This window comes from Batrachochytrium dendrobatidis, assembly GCF_000203795.2.
Source record: "Batrachochytrium dendrobatidis JAM81 unplaced genomic scaffold BATDEscaffold_6, whole genome shotgun sequence".
Taxonomy (NCBI): Eukaryota; Fungi; Chytridiomycota; class Chytridiomycetes; order Rhizophydiales; genus Batrachochytrium; species Batrachochytrium dendrobatidis.
Genome location: NW_006281104.1, coordinates 61,658 through 82,622, shown reverse-complemented (window position 1 = coordinate 82,622; position 20,965 = coordinate 61,658). Strand labels below are relative to the sequence as shown.

The 20,965-nt window shown below is 38.6% G+C and overlaps 6 protein-coding genes across 6 annotated transcripts; 4 read left to right on the top strand and 2 right to left on the bottom strand.

Annotated features, from left to right (window-relative positions):
• Nucleotides 1–191: 191 nt before the first annotated feature.
• On the top strand, nucleotides 192–5,246 carry BATDEDRAFT_16581 (DNA-directed DNA polymerase delta POL3). The gene is made up of 21 exons (XM_006678835.1): nucleotides 192–471; nucleotides 564–632; nucleotides 723–841; nucleotides 918–1,028; nucleotides 1,107–1,376; nucleotides 1,444–1,541; nucleotides 1,621–1,781; nucleotides 1,856–1,983; nucleotides 2,057–2,171; nucleotides 2,278–2,448; nucleotides 2,565–2,846; nucleotides 2,936–3,145; nucleotides 3,218–3,369; nucleotides 3,456–3,605; nucleotides 3,662–3,785; nucleotides 3,872–4,035; nucleotides 4,119–4,213; nucleotides 4,300–4,502; nucleotides 4,564–4,716; nucleotides 4,778–4,891; nucleotides 4,956–5,246. The coding sequence occupies exons 1-21, from the start codon at nucleotides 231–233 to the stop codon at nucleotides 5,201–5,203; spliced, it is 3,378 nt and encodes a 1,125-aa protein (XP_006678898.1). The 5' UTR covers nucleotides 192–230; the 3' UTR covers nucleotides 5,204–5,246.
• A 202-nt stretch (nucleotides 5,247–5,448) lies between these two features.
• Nucleotides 5,449–7,774, top strand: BATDEDRAFT_24789 (uncharacterized protein; the record flags this gene model as incomplete). Its single annotated transcript, XM_006678862.1, has 8 exons — nucleotides 5,449–5,505; nucleotides 5,540–6,406; nucleotides 6,488–6,653; nucleotides 6,728–6,740; nucleotides 6,813–6,901; nucleotides 6,967–7,169; nucleotides 7,273–7,409; nucleotides 7,483–7,774. The coding sequence occupies 8 exons, from the start codon at nucleotides 5,449–5,451 to the stop codon at nucleotides 7,772–7,774; spliced, it is 1,824 nt and encodes a 607-aa protein (XP_006678925.1).
• Nucleotides 7,775–7,987: 213 nt separating this feature from the next.
• On the bottom strand, nucleotides 7,988–9,163 carry BATDEDRAFT_24788 (uncharacterized protein; the record flags this gene model as incomplete). Its single annotated transcript, XM_006678861.1, has 6 exons — nucleotides 7,988–8,091; nucleotides 8,160–8,184; nucleotides 8,255–8,402; nucleotides 8,492–8,619; nucleotides 8,947–8,968; nucleotides 9,138–9,163. The coding sequence occupies 6 exons, from the start codon at nucleotides 9,161–9,163 to the stop codon at nucleotides 7,988–7,990; spliced, it is 453 nt and encodes a 150-aa protein (XP_006678924.1).
• Nucleotides 9,164–9,457: 294 nt separating this feature from the next.
• Nucleotides 9,458–10,466, top strand: BATDEDRAFT_11466 (uncharacterized protein; the record flags this gene model as incomplete). The annotated part of the gene is made up of 5 exons (XM_006678795.1): nucleotides 9,458–9,551; nucleotides 9,624–9,738; nucleotides 9,823–9,927; nucleotides 10,046–10,156; nucleotides 10,235–10,466. 5 exons carry the CDS (start codon nucleotides 9,458–9,460, stop codon nucleotides 10,464–10,466), a joined length of 657 nt encoding a protein of 218 aa, XP_006678858.1.
• Nucleotides 10,467–10,728: 262 nt separating this feature from the next.
• Nucleotides 10,729–12,686, bottom strand: BATDEDRAFT_88490 (uncharacterized protein; the record flags this gene model as incomplete). The annotated part of the gene is made up of 12 exons (XM_006679090.1): nucleotides 10,729–10,890; nucleotides 10,980–11,151; nucleotides 11,230–11,309; nucleotides 11,405–11,607; nucleotides 11,674–11,750; nucleotides 11,884–12,001; nucleotides 12,086–12,137; nucleotides 12,198–12,213; nucleotides 12,311–12,334; nucleotides 12,417–12,481; nucleotides 12,586–12,607; nucleotides 12,678–12,686. The coding sequence occupies 12 exons, from the start codon at nucleotides 12,684–12,686 to the stop codon at nucleotides 10,874–10,876; spliced, it is 855 nt and encodes a 284-aa protein (XP_006679153.1). The 3' UTR covers nucleotides 10,729–10,873.
• A 956-nt stretch (nucleotides 12,687–13,642) lies between these two features.
• BATDEDRAFT_29998 (bifunctional carbamoylphosphate synthetase/aspartate transcarbamylase) lies at nucleotides 13,643–20,712 on the top strand (the record flags this gene model as incomplete). The annotated part of the gene is made up of 6 exons (XM_006679006.1): nucleotides 13,643–13,724; nucleotides 13,899–14,207; nucleotides 14,322–15,296; nucleotides 15,373–16,677; nucleotides 16,745–19,498; nucleotides 19,712–20,712. The coding sequence occupies 6 exons, from the start codon at nucleotides 13,643–13,645 to the stop codon at nucleotides 20,710–20,712; spliced, it is 6,426 nt and encodes a 2,141-aa protein (XP_006679069.1).
• Nucleotides 20,713–20,965: the final 253 nt, after the last annotated feature.

Genomic DNA, 20,965 nt, shown 5'->3' with positions numbered 1-20,965 from the left:
ACTCGTGTCATAACAATCTAAATGACAATACAATCCATCTTGACTAAGCTGCAGTTTGAATTTTTTTAACAAATAACACTTTATCGCTTGAATAATACTTTTTATAAATTCAAGAATTTCAATCTTATTTTTCTGTCCGAACCTTTTTCATCCCTTTTCAAACTCTTGACTAGATTCAATCCATCATTGCTATTCCTTAACATACCGGATAGTCTCATCATCAAGCAATCATGGTTGCATCGCTTTCTTCTGCAATCGACAATACTCAATCCATTCAAAACAATCCAACTGTTTTGTCCAAATTAGAAGATACAATCATGTCATCAGTCTCTATTGCTGGCAAGCGTCAGGACAGTATTGACACTCTAACCAATTCTTTACAGAAAACTAGCAAGCGAGCCAGACTACTTGAACCTCGCTCTGCATTCGAACAACAGTTGGAATTATTGCATCAAAACTTGCCTGCAACCGGTTAGTTGAAACCAAACAATTAAATTATAAACAATCTTTCATACTAACTTTTGATTTCATTCTTTAATACACTTGTTATGTGTATTGAACAGTAACTGATTATCGCAAGTCTTGGAAACGTCCTGACTTGCCATCTATTCATCCTTCAACCGACTCTATTAGTAAGTTCATTCTGCATTTCCATGATGAATCTACAAATACTTTGGCTCATATTCCAAATTATGTTGTGTCAAATCACTTGCTATTATTAGCGTTTCAACAGATCGATATCGACGAATATGTTGGTAGAACTCCAGATTCAATCAAAAAAAGTCTACCACAAAATCATCCAGAAGAATCAAGTTTGTTGCGAATGTTTGGTATAACAGAGGTAATACTCTTGATCTGAACCAATCGCTTAATCATTAATGATACGAATGCATGAATTCATTCTTGTTGTTGATTAGGAGGGTCACAGCGTCGTTTGTCACATTCATGGCTTTTCGCCTTATTTTTATGTTGCTGCACCACACGGATTTCAAGCTACTCATATTCCAGGTCTGATCGCCGCTTTAGATGTATGTTGAATGCTCTCAATTTATACTCGTCATAGTGGTATTCAACTAATCATCACACGTGCTTTTATCAACCATTAGAATGCTGTTTTAAGTGGTCTTCATCGTCAAAGATCAAGTGGTGGAAGTGCAGTTCTTGGAATCACTCTGGCTGAGCGATCTTCCATTTTTGGTTATCAACAGGGCATGGCTTTATTTCTTCGCATTGATGTTCGATTGCAATCCTATATTGCTCCTACAAAACGTGCATTGAAAGACGGTGTTTCTGTTCCAAATCTAGGAACCGTGCGAATAGATCTCACGTTTGAAAGCAATATTCCATATCCTTTGAGATTTATGATTGATTTAAGTGTGAGTCGTGCATTTTGTTCCACTCTATGTTAAATGTATTCTAATCTGATCTACCTTGCATTGTTAGATTCAAGGTGCTAGCTGGGTTGAATTACCAAAAAAATGCTACAGCATTCGTCGTCGAGATGACACAACCTCTAATTGCCAGATTGAAGTAGATATTGTGTAGGTTACAATCGAATGTGCCAGGGTGATGCAATGCTATGATTATAATTAACAAATCGCCATGCGTGGTCACAATTAGAGCCCAGCATATTGTTTCTTATCAGCCAGAAGGAGATTGGTCCAAAATTGCACCGCTGCGAATATTAAGTTTTGATATTGAATGTGCTGGTCGGCGTGGCATTTTTCCAGAAGCGCAGATAGATCCCGTTATTCAGATTGCAAACATGGTTGCGTTGCAAGGTAAATTTTGGTTTAATTCATACTATAGCATATCTATAATCTAGTTGTGCTAAATCTTGCATGGCTTTTATTAGGCGATACAAAACCATTCGTTCGCAATATATTTACTCTCAACACCTGTTCTAGTATTATTGGCACTCATGTCATGTCGTTTCAATCTGAAAGTGAAATGTTGCAAGGGTGGAGCGACTTTATTCAAGAAGTATGTGTTTTTGTAGTATGACATGCATTTTTGATTTCAAATCACATGTTAAAATATATTGTTGGACATACAGGTTGATCCAGACATTATTATTGGATACAATATTAATGGATTTGATTTCCCATACCTTCTTGATCGAGCAGACACACTGGGTTTAGATAATTTTGCTTTCCTTGGTCGTGTGACGGGTAAGACTTGCCATTATGCTTGTATTATTACGATAAAATAATAGCATATACATGATTAGTTTTTAATATTCATGACACGCAACCATACTGTTTTGATGTGTTTTAGCTTCCAAAGCCAAAGCAAAAGATACTCGGTTTTCATCCAAAGCATACGGCACTCGTGATACCAAATCCATTAATTTGGAAGGTCGTTTACAGCTGGATTTGCTACAAATCATGCAGCGTGACTACAAACTTAGATCGTATTCTTTAAATTCTGTGTCAGCGCATTTTTTGGGTATGATTTTAAATGTTTTGTGCACTGTTAAACCCTGAACCAGACGTTATTCCTTATAACACATACTTGTGTCTTGGCATCATATTTGAAAATATCAACTAAACTTGTGTTTAAAGGTGAACAAAAAGAGGATGTTCATCATTCTATTATTAGTGATTTACAAAATGGAAATGACGAAACTCGACGACGTCTTGCGGTTTACTGCTTGAAAGACGCGTATCTACCGCTCCGACTTCTTAATAAACTGATGTTGGTCATCAATTATATGGAGATGGCCCGTGTCACTGGAGTTCCATTCAACTATCTTTTGACTCGCGGACAACAGATTAAAGTAGTGTCTCAGCTGTACCGAAAAGCCATTATGGAAGATCTTTTGATTCCGGCATTAGAAGTTGAAGGTACACCATTCATGCACATTTTAACAAAACCAAGCGGATTGTGTATCTAATGCACAGTTTATATTGACAAATTCAATTTAAAAAATTAGGTTCGGATGAACAATATGAAGGTGCCATTGTCATTGAACCTCTCAAGGGATTTTACCAAGTGCCCATTGCCACACTTGATTTTACATCTCTATATCCGTCTATTATGATGGCACACAATTTGTGTTATTCTACTTATATTGCCAATTCAGACTTGGCAGCTAAACTCAATCTGGTGGAAGGTCGAGACTACAAACGAACTCCAAACAATGGTAATTAGCATAGATCATTGTCAATTGGAATATGTGTATCTAAATAGGTTTACATGTTGTTTGGTGGTATAGATTTATTTGCTGTTGCTAGCCTGAGAAAAGGACTTCTTCCAACTATTTTGGAGGATTTGCTTTCTGCACGTAAACGAGCCAAGAGTGACTTGAAAAATGAAACTGATCCTTTTAAACGAGCTGTTTTAGACGGCCGTCAACTGGCTCTCAAGGTAATCAAAGGGTTTTTCACAATTTATATCATTTGATAGGTTTGTTACAGTTGGCCAAAAGTACTGATATGAATATTGAATTTTAGATTAGTGCCAACTCTGTGTACGGGTTTACTGGTGCTACTATTGGAAAACTTCCTTTATTGGCCATTTCTTCTAGTGTCACTGCGTATGGACGAGTCATGATTGAGCAAACCAAACAGGCAAGCCATTTTTTGATTCGATATGCCATTTTAGTTTTGTATTGGGGTTCCCTATGATCAGTACTGACTGGATACATATGTTAACTCAGCTGGTGGAAGAAAAATTTCAAGTTGCGAATGGATACAAACACGATGCGCAGATCGTGTATGGAGATACTGATTCTGTAATGGTCAAATTTGGTGTCGAATCTGTTGAAGAATCAATGGCACTAGGTGGGTTCATGCATAGTTTTTGTTAAACTACACTGTACTATTTTGTTTACATGTATTGTTTTCTGTTTTTGATGTAATCGGACTAGGTCGTGAAGCAGCAACCTATGTCACGAGTCATTTTGACAAGCCTATCAATCTTGATTTTGAAAAAGTGTATTATCCATATTTGCTCATTAACAAAAAGCGATATGCTGGACTATATTGGACCAATCCATCCCATCATGATAAATTGGATGCCAAGGGTATCGAGGTAAATTTGAATCATGTTTTTTTACATAGCAAGCTTGAGGGTGGTTGAATTTGTCTTTTCATACTATTTGTATAATTTGATAGACGGTTCGTCGTGATAGCTGTAGTCTGGTTTCAACAGTGATTGAAACATCTCTTCGTAAACTTTTGATTGATCGTGATCCCAAAGCAGCAGAAGAGTAAGTTATGGCTGCAATGATTCATCCATCAACTCTGCAGCTAATCCATTTGATGCATTTTGTTTTTGTGCAACTGCTTACAATAGGTATGTCAAACGTGTGATTTCTGATCTACTGCAGAATCGAGTTGATTTATCGAAGCTGGTGATTTCCAAAGCACTTGGAAAGGCTGAATATGCTGCTAAACAAGCTCACAACGAATTGGCTGAACGTATGCGTAAACGAGATCCTGGAACTGCCCCTGCACTTGGTGATCGTGTATCCTATGTCATTATAAAAGGCTCAAAAGGTACATGGTATAATAAGTTGTTTTTTAATTCAGCTTTTATAACAATTGACTATGTTGATAGATGCACCTGCGTATGAAAAGGCAGAGGATCCTATATACGTGCTGGAACATAACCTTCCTATCGATACCAAATATTATTTGGAAAACCAGCTATCAAAGCCCTTGCTGCGTATATTTGAGCCTGTATTGGGTGAAAAAGCGTCATCACTTTTAGGTACATTGTTTGAGCATGTTTTATTCTTGGTTGTTGATTTATTAACATGTGTTTTCACCAGCTGGTGATCACACGAGATCCATATCTGTAGCAGCACCTTCGTCTGGTGGGATCATGCGATTTACAGTACGAACAGCAACCTGTTTAGGATGCAAAGTTCCATTAAAACGAAACGGTAAGAGTCCTGTATCTAGCATCAATCCTGTGTAAAACACGCTGCTCATTTTACATCATTACAGATATTGCCGTGTGTGATAATTGCAAAACCAAACTTCCAATGCTGCATAAGCGTCAAGTTGATATTGTCAACGAGTTGGAAGTAAAATTTTCTCGATTTTGGACCCAGTGTCAGCGCTGTCAAGGCAGTTTGCATCAAGATGTGATTTGCACATCGCAAGACTGTCCTATTTTTTACATGAGAAAAAAAGTACAAAAAGATATGAAGGAAGCTACTGCTCAACTTGATCGGTTTGACTATTCGTGGTGATTGGCATATCAAGTATCAAAATAATAAACTTGATTTTATTTTCAATTGTCAGGTTTGCAATGGTAAACGGTGTGCCGGTTAAAGCACACTACAAGATATTCACTATATGACACCGTTACTGGCTCAATCAGTCTTTAAGCATGTGTTGATACAATTAATTTTTGGAATCTCAATGTAGAATCAAGACTTTACTTGATACATTTTAATAACGCGACTTGGCAGCAACACTTGTTTAATTTAAAACGATGGATTCAGAAATCAATGCAAGTCCATCATCAAATAGATGTATTGATATAGACTATGTATTTAAGTTAACCCCTGGTTTTATGTACATAGCGATGGCGCAACATAGCCACGTCAGAGATTTTTATTCATCCACAACAAAAAGTGGTACTCACCTCACGTCGACGAGGCAAAGTGCCCAAATCTACGATTACAGCCAGACTTTCACCCCATCTTCCTAAACGAAATATCGAGTCGTTGGGTCATATACTAGACCGATTTGGAGAGCAACAAAAAAGAAATGTGACGACGCTTTGTTCGGGTCATTTGAATCCCAACCAAGCCAATCAACATCTCGAGCGTTTTATTGATATGCATAAACCTCTACAAAAATTTTGTGGAAAAGTACCCAAAACTGATAAAGAGTTTCCGGCCATATCTATTCCAAGTGGACATTCAGCCATGAATGAATCACATCCCACTACACATGATGATCAACGTCCTGCACCCAAGTTATTGAACGATCCATTTAAATCCGATACAAGCTGCAACAGTTTAGATGTTGGAAACATGATTGACCTACTTGGCAAATTCGACATGGTAAAACTACGAGATAAAGATGTTGACACATCTGAACTACCTTTACCTATTGATATTCCCGAATTGATACCCCAAAACAGTAAACCGGTACGACAATTTATTCCCAGCTATCAACTCAATCTTACCAAAGTGGACCAATTCAAAACGTTTCAGCATATCGACACCTCATTAGTTGAACGCTCGCAAAGTTACCTCAGAAACGCGGATAATGGGAAACTGAATCATCTTCAAAAGTATTTCAAATATATCGAAAAAGAACTTGATGCGAACCATTGTCCGTCAAAAGGGCCTGATTTCAAACGATTAATGGTATATAGCGAATGTTTTGAAAAATTAATCATGGAGTTTAAAACGTATGCACCCTTACTGGCAGAAATCAAGGTAGATTTAAAAATCATTTGTAAAATACCCCTTGGTGGATAGCAATGTGTGTAAACTAGACTAATAATGCAACCCTTATAGCACGAGTATGATAAAACCGTACTGAGTTTTCAAGGCGATCAAAACGAATTAAACTTTCTTCGAACAAAAGTACAAAAGCTTTTATCCCAAAATGAAAATCGACTATTGCTAAAATTTGAGCGAAAAAAAGCCAAGGAATTAGAAATGCAAGTCAACTCACTACTAGGTAATGTTTACTATTTGGTTTAAAAATAAATTCCATCGCATTGTGTTAAAACGTTGTATAATCGAATATTACAGCGGAGAATGACAAGTAAGTGTACATGTGTTTGGATCGGTAGATGAATGATGAAAACAGATTTGTTTTGACTTTTGGGCATGTTAGATTAAAGTCCGAGTTACGCCGAAAATTGGCTATTTACGCTAGCTATATTCCTGCATCGATTTTTTACGAAAAGAAAAAGAGTGATTCATGTAGGTGTGCTATACTCGACATCTCTAGTGATGTGTCTAATGTATATGTCTGATCAAATCAATAGTACTTGCCGAAGTGGAGTCTCAAATCAAACACTACGATGTCGGAGAAGATCCCATTACTGTATCTGAGCGCCAAGTTGAAATTCTGAAAAAAGATATCGAGTCCAAAGTTGAAAAAATCAACGATATGAAGCGGATCCAAGATCTCGAGTTTGTTCCTAGAATCACCAAAGAAAAAATTGAAGAAACAGTTCGAGAAATCGAGGTTTGATTAACGTTTTCCAAGTTTAAAGTCAAATGATGAGTTTGATAGTATGAGCACATCTAATCAACCTTGATTTACGTACAATGGAATCTGATATGTTTAGGAAAAGCTTAAAAAATGCATCGAGAAAAACGACGGGCTTGAAACTCGTCTTTCGGACAAGCAATCTCATATCCGGCAACTTGAAAACACACTTCGTGAAAAAGAACAGCAATATCAATTTCTTATAACCGAATACAAGTATGTTTTTGCATCAATAGTGCATTGCTTTTTCATATTCTCTCCAACTAATACCAATTGTTGATTATTGCAGCGAATTGTCAGAGGCTGTGGCATCTTCGCTCAATAAAAAATCAGCAGATGATCTTGAACAAAAAATCAAAAGAGTTGATTCAGTAAAACCCGAACCCGAACCTGATCATGAATTGAATTCAAGTCAATCGAACATTGATAATTCCGTGTTTGATCCCAATTTGGTATCTCCTGATAATGTACAAAAAGATGCGATACATGGCATTACTCCAGCGACACTTTCCAATGATATGTTGATGCCTGTTGTTGATCTACCAACCTTGACGGGTTTGGAGGATAGTTGTACCATTTAAAACTGAATATGATGTTCAACAATATAATTCACCACAAAGCAAGTTTGCAAGCAGGTCGGCTAAGCTACAAAAGATTGGTTTTAAATTCACTTTTATCAAGGAAACTTGCAAATTAGTGCAATAAATTGGTTGCAATTCAAATGATAGTTTAAAATAAAATTCTGACTAGCAAGGCAAACATTTGAAATTTAATGGTGATGGATTTTATTAAAATTAACTGAATGAATAAGTGGCCTTGTTATGAAGTACTAGCTTATTGTCCACGAAATAAAAACTATCCGACACAGTTTCTCCAGGCGACTGAATCATTTTTTCCTCTGTATTACAATGCATGCACAAAACTATGAGTACAATTCAAAAGTCCATTAAAGCAAGTCTCTCTTACGTGTTTTTTTATCCAGAAACGGAACCTATACAAGATGGAGTTTGATTAAGCGGTTTGATTCTACGACAAATTAAATTTAAAAACTGTAATCTTACATCGTAGATATGCTCCCATGTGTTGATTGTATTTGGAATACAAAATCCAAAATTAAAATCAAACGATTTTAGCAAACGACCTTGAAAATAATGATTTTCCATCATTCTAAACCCTTTGAGTTCCTTGCAACCCACAGCAAAACATAGCCTATATGATGATCAAATCAACAAGGTGACAACACGGTTTTTAATATAAAATACAACAATGTGTTCAAGGCACACCAAGTCCAGTCTTACTTTGCAGCAATTGTCTTTGCAGCCAAAAAGTTTTTTGGAAAGTTGTAGTGAATACTCTGGCCAAGTTCATTTGGATCGACCTCGTGCCAGGTAATAGGAATATCAGGTTGCTTGATTTCAAAAAAAGTCTATTTTATAATATTGATAGTCTGTTTAGTCTAAAGCGAGTCTAGATCGAGGGTGATTTAAAATACCTCTTTGGTATCATTGTTTTTGATGGAAAATTCTAAAAACTACTTTTAAACTTGGGTTAGCAACACATGATAGTTTGAATAATGTGTAAATATTTGATAGACATGCCTGTATAAGCTCATTTCCAATCGGCTTGCATAGAAACTGAATACATGCGTGGTTTAGTATAGGTAGTGATTTAATGCATACGCATTCCCCAAGCATCCATTGTCTTGATTCATTATTATCAGAATGTCATTAAAACACATATCAGTCAAACTTACATCATCAGTAGGTAGTTTGAATCTATTTATTATTTAGAACAGATATCAGCAGTTGTTTTCAAGTTAGTTCAAACTATACATTATACAAATGACGTGATGTTAAAGGTGTAAATTGGGTCAAATACTATTTCAATGATATCGATACAACAAGTTCAATAGACGAATAAACTGTACTAGATAAATTCAATTACTTTTGAACAATTTCTGGAGTAAACATGTTTATTGTATGCTTTACAAGCTACCAGTAGCCAAAGTAATGTTCAAGTTCGCGTCTGAGATGGTCGAATATTTGGATAAATTTCAATCATGATCTCAGCTACAATTGCTGCTTGCCGTTTTATAATTGGTTGCTTACAGCATGCATAATCAATGGGCTTGATTGGCCAGATTTGAAGATACACAACTTTCTATTACACTATTTTGGCCATACGTTTTGGCTAAACATGCATTTTGGCTAAATGACACTGCGGGTTTAATGCGAAACTCGAAAATCCATTTCATTTTATCAATAATGGATTTTACAACCACTCTTTGGGCAGATGTTACTCCTATCCCGCAGGATGATGGGCCTGACCCACTTGTTCCCATAGCCTATTCCCCAGAATGTATTTACATGCATGCCGTGAATAAGTTGTTTTCATTACTTGATTCTAATCCACCGAATTGGATATTTATAGATTCCAAAGCCATGGATTATTTTAGAGCTGTATATGCTTTAAAAGAGCATTCAGCCCGAGCACTTGATCTTACTTCGTATATTATCAGTCAAAACTCGTCGCATTATACTGTCTGGTAAAGTGATGGTTTGATATCAGGCTATAATAAATTGGCTTTTGAAGACCCAGTGCATTATCATGACTGAATTTAAAACTGTAGGAAGTATCGGCTGGACATAGTGTTGGGAATGAAAGTTTCTATTGATGAAGAGCTTGCGTTTACTGAAGGACTTGCTGCTGATAATCCAAAGAGTTACCAGATCTGGTATGTATTGCTCATTGTTTGATATGTCGTGTGTAGATTATTTGATGCGAATTTTAAATTGAGTTGTCCTGCCACTTGCATAATGGACCAGCTTAACATGTATGCTTTAATTATTCAGGCACCATCGTCAAGCCATAGCAGACAAGGACCATCAGCCCCAAAGAGAAATTGATTTTATTAATCGAATGCTCGAGATTGATTCCAAAAACTATCATGCATGGTCATACAGGTATTTGTTGATTTGAATAGTCGATTGAATTCATATTTTAAATTCGAGTATTTTTTTGTCCATTGTGATGATAACTAGACAGCACGTTGTGTCCCAGCATAAGCTTTGGAAGTTGGAATTGAAGGAAATTGATCGTTTATTACAAGAAGATATCCGTAACAATTCTGCTTGGAATCAACGATTTTTTGTATTGTCTCGGTCCTCTGATCCATTTAAACCAGAGGATTTGGATCGAGAGGTGCAATACACTTTGTCCAGGATTAATATGGCTATCCACAATGAAAGCCCATGGAACTACTTGCGAGGGTAAATTACACGCTTACTATTCGACTCGGCTGTAGTGTTTAATAGTCTAATCCTTTTCATTGTGTGTAGAGTTATTCAGCAGCTTGCTGGAAAAAAACTTTGCGAAAACGAGTCTGCCGAGGCTACAGCTATTCGATTGAGCGTCGAACCGCACAACAGCACCCATGCCATGGCATACTTGGTTGATATTTACCAAGAGCGCAAGCAGCAATCCGAGTTTATTCATGTAAGCATTATTTTTGTAAACAATTCATCACTATTTGTTTGCGTATCGTATTGCTATTTTCATTTGTGATGAAAAAATTAATATATTTTTTGGGTGTAACAGTTATGTACACGTTTAGCACAGTTGGACACTGTTCGAAAGCTATACTGGCAGCACCGTATTGACAAGGCAAATGTCGTAGAGTGTCATTGAAAGTACGGATCTAAAATTAAATCAAGATTAGCCTGAATAAGATTTACTGGTCTAGGAGTATCATGTAAAAGTGATTTTTAATGAATAAACTAGACTTACGTAAAAGAGCTTCGTCTGCACTTATCCGCTTTTCTGGCTGGTACTCGATTGTACTCATCAATAAATCAATGCCTTCAGGACTGAGTTTTGGGAGGAGGGGTTCAAGACGTGTTGGAGGATAGATGGGAAAGTCTGGTTTGTAGTCGGGAAGTTCCAAAATCTGAGGCCATGACTGTCGAAATTAAAATATTAAAAACAATGAGTAAGCTGTCAGAGTTGAGACACATTACTGCCAGATGATATCAAATACCTTTTCATCAGGCGTGCCAAGAAGTTTGAAAATACGCAAGATTTGATCACGAATTGAACTTCCAGGAAAAAGAGGTCGACCTAGAGATGATCAAAGCAGCATTCTATTCATTAGTCAACTTTGTTGAGATACCAAAACTAGAGTGATTTTTGGCATGTCAAAGTTATAAACGTACCACTAGCCATTTCTGCCATAATACACCCAGTGGACCAAATGTCAATTGAAGTCGAGTATTGTCTAGAGCCCATTAAAACATCGGGAGCTCTGTACCATAATGTGACGACTTCATGAGAGTATCCACGTACAGGAATACCAAAAGCTCGAGCCAAACCAAAATCCGCAAGCTTGAGTTCTAGCCGTTTATTAATTAAAAGATTTCTAACGCAACCAAGTTAGTATGACACATCTAAATGAATGATCTATTAGACGAATTTCAAGTATTACTGTGGTTTCAAGTCGCGATGTAAAACTCTATTGTCATGGCAAAATGCAACCCCGCGAAGAAGCTGATGCATTAAATGCTGTTTCAATCCAAAAGATATTAGAAATGTTGTTCAAGTATGTTGCAAACAGTAGAGAATATTGGTATAACAGATGCCAGCGATTGAAGTGGTGAAGAATAAGCAAGTAGATGGAATTCAAGATCAGAATTACCTTGATGGTTGGAGCACTAATATCTCCTGCATTGGTATCCAAGAACTTTTTCAGATCCGAGTCGAGATACTCGAAAACAAGAGTAAGTTTCTTTTCAGTGTGAATGACATCATGCAGCCTAAAAAACTCGAGAATGTCAACAACCCGATTTGTACAATAACACACGGAAGCTTGGATACATGCTAGTTTTTACAAACCACACCTGACAATATTGATGTGCTTGAGTTCTTTCAACAGCGAAATTTCTCGGATTGCTGTATAGAAATAGTAAGTAAAAAGCAGAAGATGGAAATATTACATCAATTCAAACCAACCTGTACACGGAACGCCCTGTTGTCAATGATTGTAAATTAAATGTATTTAGCAGTGCACAGTTGGTATAGTAGAGTATTTCAGTAACAATGCAAGAGCAATGCAATAGCAATACCTCTTCTTCATTATCCAAACGTATCTACATTGAATCAACGAGAGTCAGTAAACAGTTGAATCCAGGCTTATTGACGGGCAGTGCAAAGTATGGTCAATACACTCACTCTTTTCAAAGCAACAACATCTCCGGTTTCTCTGTTTTGAGCCTTGTAGACAATTCCATATGTTCCTAAAAGCAGGTTGATTAGATTTCCCAACTGCACAAGATGAAGCATTCCAATGTAGAAAGTCGCAACGATTGCCATGAAGTTGTGCAGCTGTATCGACACTTACCTTCACCCAGCTTTTCGATTTTCTAAAAATAAACAAGTATTGAATCAATTGTTCTATTAGTAGAATGTATAATTGATAAATAATAGTAATACCAAGTCCATTTGAAGATGAACAAGACTTACTTGATACTTTTCCACTAAAACAACGTATAGCACAATAAAAGTTAGTATATAATCAGTAATGACTTATATAATAAACAAGAATATAGTTTAGAGATATTACTTACTTTGGCAGAGTCAAGTAAAAGTTTGAGTTGTGAAAATGTTGAACTTGAATTTTGACATTTAAATGAAACGATTCGAGTTTTTACTGCGACAGTTTTGGCTTATCGACACGATTGATTTCAATACAATTTTTAGTCTTTGAACGCGAGTTTCAGTTTTTGTATTTCAAGTTTATAAAGAATTGAATATTATTTTAGTGTTGTTTTAGTGTTGTTTTGGTACTGTTTTGGTACTGGTTTAGTATTGTTTTAATACTGGTTTAGTACTATTCAAATTGTTCAAATTTAAATCCAAATTGTTCAAATTTAAATCCAAATTGTTCAAATTTAAATCCAAATTGTTCAAATTTAAATCCAAATTGTTCAAACATCTTTATCCTTTTTGTTTCTATTAAATGATTTTGAATAGAATTTAAAATTACAATTAAAAACTACAAAACGACCCGCACATGAACTTGCTGTCTTCAATGCCATTCAAGTATCGCCCAATACAGGGGTTGTTCACGTGATCAACTGACTCTTCAAAACTTGAATTAAAAAAGTTTTTGTTAATCTTCAAGTGAACATCTTGATCATGGTTGTTTCTACTGCAGGTATACTGCTCGTTGCGATTCATACTGCCATGTCACTTCATTTTATTTGTTTATTTATCATGGAAATTTACTAGTTGAAGCCTGTGCATCGGTTCACTCAACATCTGTCGATGTCATTCATAATTCGGTCGATATCACTACAAGTGCTGCTGCTCCTCTTTTAGTCGAGACTGCTGTTGAATTACATCCAATTCGACCTATTCATGCTACTGTTGGAAACCACGTCGAAGCCGTCCTTTTAATGGCTGACGGCTCTTCTGTCTCGGGTGTTTCATTTGGTGCCGAAACTCATTCGATTGCTGGTGAATGTGTCTTTCAAACAGGTAAACCTTGCTCTTGTCGATTCTCTGCCATCTGGCTCAACTGCATTTTACGAGTCAATCTACTATCGTCTTTTTTTACTGGTTTTTTCTTTGCAAAATGTGGCTTTCTGTCAACTAAATTTTATTGCGTTTTTTGGCATCTTTATTGGTTCATTCTTTCGTTTCTTTATATAGGCATGGTTGGATATCCAGAATCTCTCACTGACCCTTCTTATCGCGGACAGATTCTTGTGCTTACTTTCCCCCTTGTTGGAAACTACGGTGTTCCATCACGCACATCGATGGATTCATCTGTAAAACAAATTCAAGAGCACTTTGAATCTTCAGAGATCCATATTGCCGCCTTGGTGGTTGGGTTTTACTCGGATGACTTTTCACACTATTTAGCCACTTCTTCACTGTCTGAATGGCTCAAGGAAAATAATATTCCTGCTATTTCTGGCGTGGACACCCGTGCGCTCACTAAAAAAATCCGCACTCATGGTGTACTACTCGGAAAGCTTCTTTTTCCAAAATCACAGTTTCCTAATACTTCCTTTGCTTCTATTCCAGCTAATCCAGAGCTGCCTTGTCCTCCCTGGATATCCGACTATGTAGACGTGGCATGGGAAGATCCCAATCTGCGCAACCTTGTTGCAGAAGTCTCAATCAAATCTCCTGCTGTCTATTCGCCATTAGATGGCTCTACTACTGTTTGCGGGGCAGATGGTAAAATTCTTTCCATTCTTGCTGTAGATGTTGGCATGAAAAACAACCAGATTCGTTGCTTTGTAAAACGCGGAGTTTCTTTGCGAGTAGTCCCTTGGAACTACGATTTCATCTCTGACACAAACTACGATGGTCTTTTCATTTCAAACGGTCCTGGTGATCCAATTGCTCTTGACATTACTATTGAACGTCTTTCCAAACTTCTCAAGTCTCAAACTAAACCGGTTTTCGGTATTTGTCTAGGCCATCAATTGGTGGCTTTGGCTTCTGGTGCTACTACCAGCAAACTCCACTTTGGAAACCGTGGTCACAATATTCCTTGCACCAATCAACACACTGGTAGATGCTTCATCACTTCTCAGAATCATGGGTTTGCTGTCAATACAGACTCTTTATCCGACGAATGGGAAGAGTATTTTGTAAATGCTAATGATGGCTCCAACGAAGGTATTATCCACAAAACACTCCCGTTTTTCTCGGTACAATTCCACCCCGAATCTACTCCTGGACCATGGGATACCGAATTTCTTTTTGATAAATTCATTCAATCTGTCAAGGCATGCAAGGATGCTGGAAAGTTGGTACCGTTGGTACGCGAATCCTGCTTGGTGCCAAATAAGCGTCTTCATCCACGAAAAGTGTTGGTTCTTGGTTCTGGTGGTCTTTCCATTGGACAGGCCGGTGAGTTTGACTACTCTGGCTCACAAGCAATCAAAGCACTCAAAGAAGAAGGCATATACACTGTTCTTATCAATCCAAATATTGCCACAATTCAAACATCAAAGGGTCTTGCTGACAAAGTATACTTTTTGCCTGTAACCCCCGAGTTTGTTCGAAAAGTTATCAAGCATGAAAAGCCAGACGGTGAGTTGGTCTATAATGAATTGTGCTTTACATGTAGACTGTCGTGTATTCATTGGGGTTCCCTGTAATGTATTAGGCATTTACTGTACATTCGGTGGTCAAACCGCTTTGAATATTGGCGTCAAACTAAAGGACGAGTTTGCTAGTCTCGGCGTACAAGTTCTTGGTACTCCAATCCAAACCATTGAAATGACCGAGGATCGTGAGCTGTTTGGCAACGCTCTTGCAGAGATTGGTGAAAAATGTGCCCAAAGTTCCTCTGCCACCACGGTCGAGGAAGCCATTGCTGCAGCAAACTCGATTGGCTATCCTTTGATTATTCGTGCAGCATATGCTCTTGGTGGTCTAGGCTCTGGATTTGCCGAAAATCAGGAACAACTCCAGGAACTCTGCATCAAAGCCTTTGCAACATCTCCTCAAATTCTTGTAGAAAAATCAATGAAGGGTTGGAAGGAGATTGAGTACGAAGTGGTCCGTGATGCCTATGACAATTGTGTCACCGTTTGTAATATGGAGAATTTTGATCCTCTTGGTATTCACACTGGCGATTCGATTGTTGTTGCCCCATCCCAAACACTTTCTGATGAAGACTATATGATGCTTCGTCGCACTGCAGTCAATGTCATTCGCCATCTTGGAGTTATTGGTGAATGCAACATTCAATACGCTCTTAATCCATTGTCCAAAGAGTACTGCATTATAGAAGTCAATGCTCGTTTATCTCGTAGTTCCGCACTTGCTTCCAAAGCCACCGGGTACCCACTTGCATTTGTTGCTGCCAAGTTGGGCTTGGGTATTCCACTTACTCAAGTCAAAAACAGTGTTACCAAAAAAACCATTGCGTGTTTCGAACCTAGTTTGGACTACTGCGTAGTCAAGATTCCTCGCTGGGATCTTAAAAAGTTTAATCGTGTTAGTACCAAGATCAGTTCATCCATGAAAAGTGTGGGTGAGGTCATGGCTATTGGCCGAAACTTTGAAGAAACCATTCAAAAAGCAATTCGTGCAGTGGATTATAGTTTTTCAGGATTTGCTGAAAATGACTTTAGCGAAGATATCGACGAAGAACTTAAAAACCCTTCGGATCAGCGTTTGTTTGCTGTTGCAAATGCGCTTCACAAGGGATACACTGTACATCGCATTTGGGAACTTACCAGAATTGACAAGTGGTTTTTGAACAAGCTTAAAAACATTGTGGATCTGGACAAGTCACTTCAAAAGTTTACACCTAGCACTATTCCAAATGACTATCTTCGTTGCGCAAAGCAGTTTGGATTTTCTGATCGTCAAATTGCCAAAGCCATTTCTACCACTGAACTAGGTGTTCGCAAGATCCGTAAAGAGCGTGGTATCACTCCATTTGTGAAGCAGATTGACACGGGTGAGTTTGTTTTGGGATTGATCTTTTATACATGGTATACTCACTATTGTTTTTACCTCGAGTCTAGTTGCTGCCGAGTTTCCTTGCTACACCAACTACCTTTACACAACATACAATGCATCTGAGCACGATGTTACTTTTGAAGACAAGGGTGTCATGGTTCTTGGCTCTGGAGTATACCGAATTGGCTCCAGTGTCGAGTTTGATTGGTGTGCTGTGCGTTGCATTCGCACGCTTCGAAGTCTTGGTTACAAGACTGTCATGGTCAATTACAATCCAGAAACTGTTTCGACCGACTACGACGAAGCTGATCGTCTATACTTTGAAACGCTTACACTCGAGCGCGTTCTTGATATCTATGACATTGAAAACTCGAGTGGCTTAGTTGTTTGTATGGGCGGTCAGACTCCCAACAATATTGCTCTAGCTCTCCATCGTGAAAATGTCAAGATTCTTGGTACATCGCCAGAAATGATCGACTCTGCTGAAAATCGATACAAGTTTTCTCGAATGTGCGACAAGATTGGTGTTGATCAGCCCGAGTGGAAGGAGCTTACTTCGATTGACGAGGCAGATTCGTTTTGTGAAAAGGTTGGGTACCCGGTATTGGTACGCCCTTCGTATGTTCTTTCTGGTGCTGCCATGAATGTAGTGTACTCTCAGGCAGATTTAAAGAGCTACTTGGATATGGCTGTCAAGGTGTCTCGGGAATACCCTGTAGTTATTTCCAAATTTATTGAGGATGCCAAAGAAATCGAAATGGATGCCATTGCTCTTGATGGTAAAATGGTAATGCACGTCATTTCAGAGCATGTCGAAAATGCGGGTGTTCATTCTGGCGACGCTACTTTGGTTCTTCCTCCCCAAGATTTGGATCCTGAAACGGTTGAAAAGATTATTTCCGCTACCCAGAAGATTGGTAGCGCACTCAATGTCACTGGACCATACAACATTCAATTCATTGCCAAGAATAACGAGATCAAGGTGATTGAATGCAATGTTCGTGCATCTCGCTCGTTCCCATTTGTTTCCAAGGTTATTGGGGTTGATTTGGTTGAGATTGCAACAAAAGCCATGCTCAATGAACCGTTCGAGGCATATCCCGCTATGGAAGATCGACCAGACTATGTTGCTGTTAAAGTTCCGCAATTTTCGTTTAGTCGACTTGCAGGAGCTGATCCCATTCTTGGTGTTGAGATGGCTTCCACTGGTGAGGTAGCCTGCTTTGGACGTGACAAGTACGAAGCATACATGAAGGCTTTGATTGCTACTGGCTTTAAAGTTCCTGAGAAAAACATTCTTCTTTCCATGGGTTCATTCAAAGAGAAACAAGAATTTCTTCCTTCTGTTCTCAAACTGCACGAATTGGGTTACAAACTTTTTGCCACAGCTGGTACAGCCGACTTTTTAAGCGAGTACAACATTCCTGTCAAGTATCTTGAAGCACTTGAAGATGACTCTAATGTTCCCCAGCAAAAACTCGAATATAGCTTAACACAGCACTTGGCCAACAATTTAATCGATCTTTACATTAATCTTCCATCGAAAAATCGTTTCCGTCGACCTGCTAGCTACATGAGTCGTGGTTACCGCAGTCGTCGTATGGCAGTTGATTTTGACGTCCCTCTAATCACAAACATCAAATGTGCCAAACTTTTTGTCGAGGCACTTGGACGAGGGGTTGATTTTGAAATTTCTTCCAACGACTATCAAACCTCGCATCGCACTATTGTTCTTCCAGGTCTTATCAATATGCAAAACTTTGTTCCTTTTGCCACGATTCCAGACTCTGGTCATGCCGAGAAAATCACTCGCGCCGCTGCTGCTGGAGGATTTACTCTGATTTGTAATACTGCAATCGGACAGGGCGAGTCTGCAGTCAAAGATCGACGCACTGTTGGCGTTGCAAAAAAGAATTTTAATGGAAAATCGGTTGTCGATTATACATTTGGTCTTGCTGCCAATAAATCCAATGTGTCTGGCATTGCGGCTTTAGAGCATGATGTTTCTAGTTTATATGTCAAGCTTTCTGAAGATGCCACTAGTCCAACTACTCTTGCTGATGTTGCCGCATCCTTTATTGCATGGCCTGCATCTCGTTTAGTGATTACACACGCTTCGCATACTCAACTTGCGGCAGTGATGTTTTTGGCCAATCTTCATAGTCGTCCTTTGCACATTACTCAGGTGACAAAAAGAGAAGATCTTGCTCTTATTATAGCTGGCAAGCAAAACGGAATGCGTATTACTTGTGATGTTTGCGTGCACGCACTCTTTCTATGCCGTAGCACCATTGACCATCCTTCTTTGCCCACTCAAGAAGATATGGACTATTTATGGAGCAACCTGGATGCCATTGACTGTTTGACTGTTGGTACTCTTTGCTCTGAATTAGCCAATGACGATTCTGTTGCTTCTGGCATTCAAGAAGCACTCCCATTGCTGCTTACTGCAGTATATGAGGGCAAGCTTACTCTCGAGTATATTACTTCGCGTCTTTCGACCAACCCTCGACGTATTTTAGATTTACCTGAACAAGTGGATACATACATTGAGGTTGAGATTGATCGCAAGTATGTTGTTCCACCAACAGGATATGAAGGTTCTGGATCCAACACCAGCACCATTGCAGGAAAAGAGCTTTATGGATGTGTACACCGTGTTGTGATTCGAGGATCGACCATTTATCTTGATGGAGCACACTTTGGTGAGCCTACAGGCAGAGACATTTCTGGAACGGTGCGCATATCATCCAAGACTGCACCTAGCCCATCTCATCGTGCAGTATCCATTCCTACTATTGTAGAAGGAGTATCACCTCGTATGCGCATCTTTTCACCTATGGATTCTGCTTTATCACCAGTTCTTCGTACATCTAATATTACGGTTGATCCCGCTGCTTCAAAGGTAGTGTCGGATACCAATGCTCTGGACAATCTCCTTCGAGGAAATGCTTTGAGCAGCTACAAGGATCTTTCAGATGAGCTTGAATACAAGGAACATGAAGCCAAGAATAAAAAGCATTCCGTGATAGCTTTGGAACCCAGTTTGGCCAACAAGTACATTTCCGATTATTTGCCACGCTCTGTGGCCACGACAGTAGTCAAGTCTCCATTCTACAAGAAGCACATTACTACTGTTCTTCAATTTACACGCAGTGATTTGCACACACTATTTGGTGTTGCACAAGAAATGCGAATTATTGTTGAAAAGCAAGGACGCATTAATCTGTTGAATGGCAAAGTGATGTGCTCGGCATTTTGGGAACCGTCGACTCGAACGTCGTGCTCATTTGAAACTGCCATGACTCGTCTTGGTGGAGATGTTGTATCGATCAACCAAATCACTAGCTCGATTGCTAAAGGTGAAAGTATCAGTGATACTGTGCGCACTTTGGCGAGTTACGGTGATGTAATTGTAATGCGACATCCTGAGCCAGGAAGTGTGTCGTATGCATCCAAATTTTCACCTGTTCCAATCATCAACGCAGGAGATGGTATTGGAGAGCACCCATCGCAGGCACTCTTGGATATTTTTACAATTCGTGAAGAACTTGGTACTGTCAATGGACTTACCATTACTATTGTTGGCGATCTCAAAAATGGACGTACAGTGCATTCACTTGTGCGTTTATTGACACACTATCATGTCAAGATCAACTATGTATCTCCCGAGTCATTGAAGATGCCCGAGAGTATTATTGCAGACTTGAATCGATACGATATTCCTCAATACGAAACGACGTCGCTGGAGGAAGTGCTGGCAACAACCGACGTGCTCTACGTGACACGTATCCAAAAGGAACGGTTTTCAGATTTGGAAGAGTATAAACAAGTCAGCAGTAGTTATATCATTACCAACAAGGTGATGCAAAGTGCCAAACAACACATGATTGTAATGCACCCACTTCCTCGAGTGAATGAGATTGATCCCGAAGTGGATCTAGACCAACGTGCAGCCTATTTTCGACAAATGCGATACGGACTGTTTGTTCGAATGGCGTTGCTTGCTCTTGTTGTGGGTCGCACAGTTTAAACCTCGAAATTCAAGACTAATTTGATAACAACTACTTGCCATGCAGAGTTGGAAATAAAACGAGTAAAAATATAAATTTACAAAAAATAAAGTGAATTCAAACATTAACATTCAAGTTGAATGATTGACGACGACCGTAATGAAAAGATGGCTGTAGCCAGAAGAAAGGTTTGATTATTGAGTCGAGTTGGTTTTTATTATTATTACTAACATGATAATTGACTGGATAATCAACTGGATAATCAACAGCTGC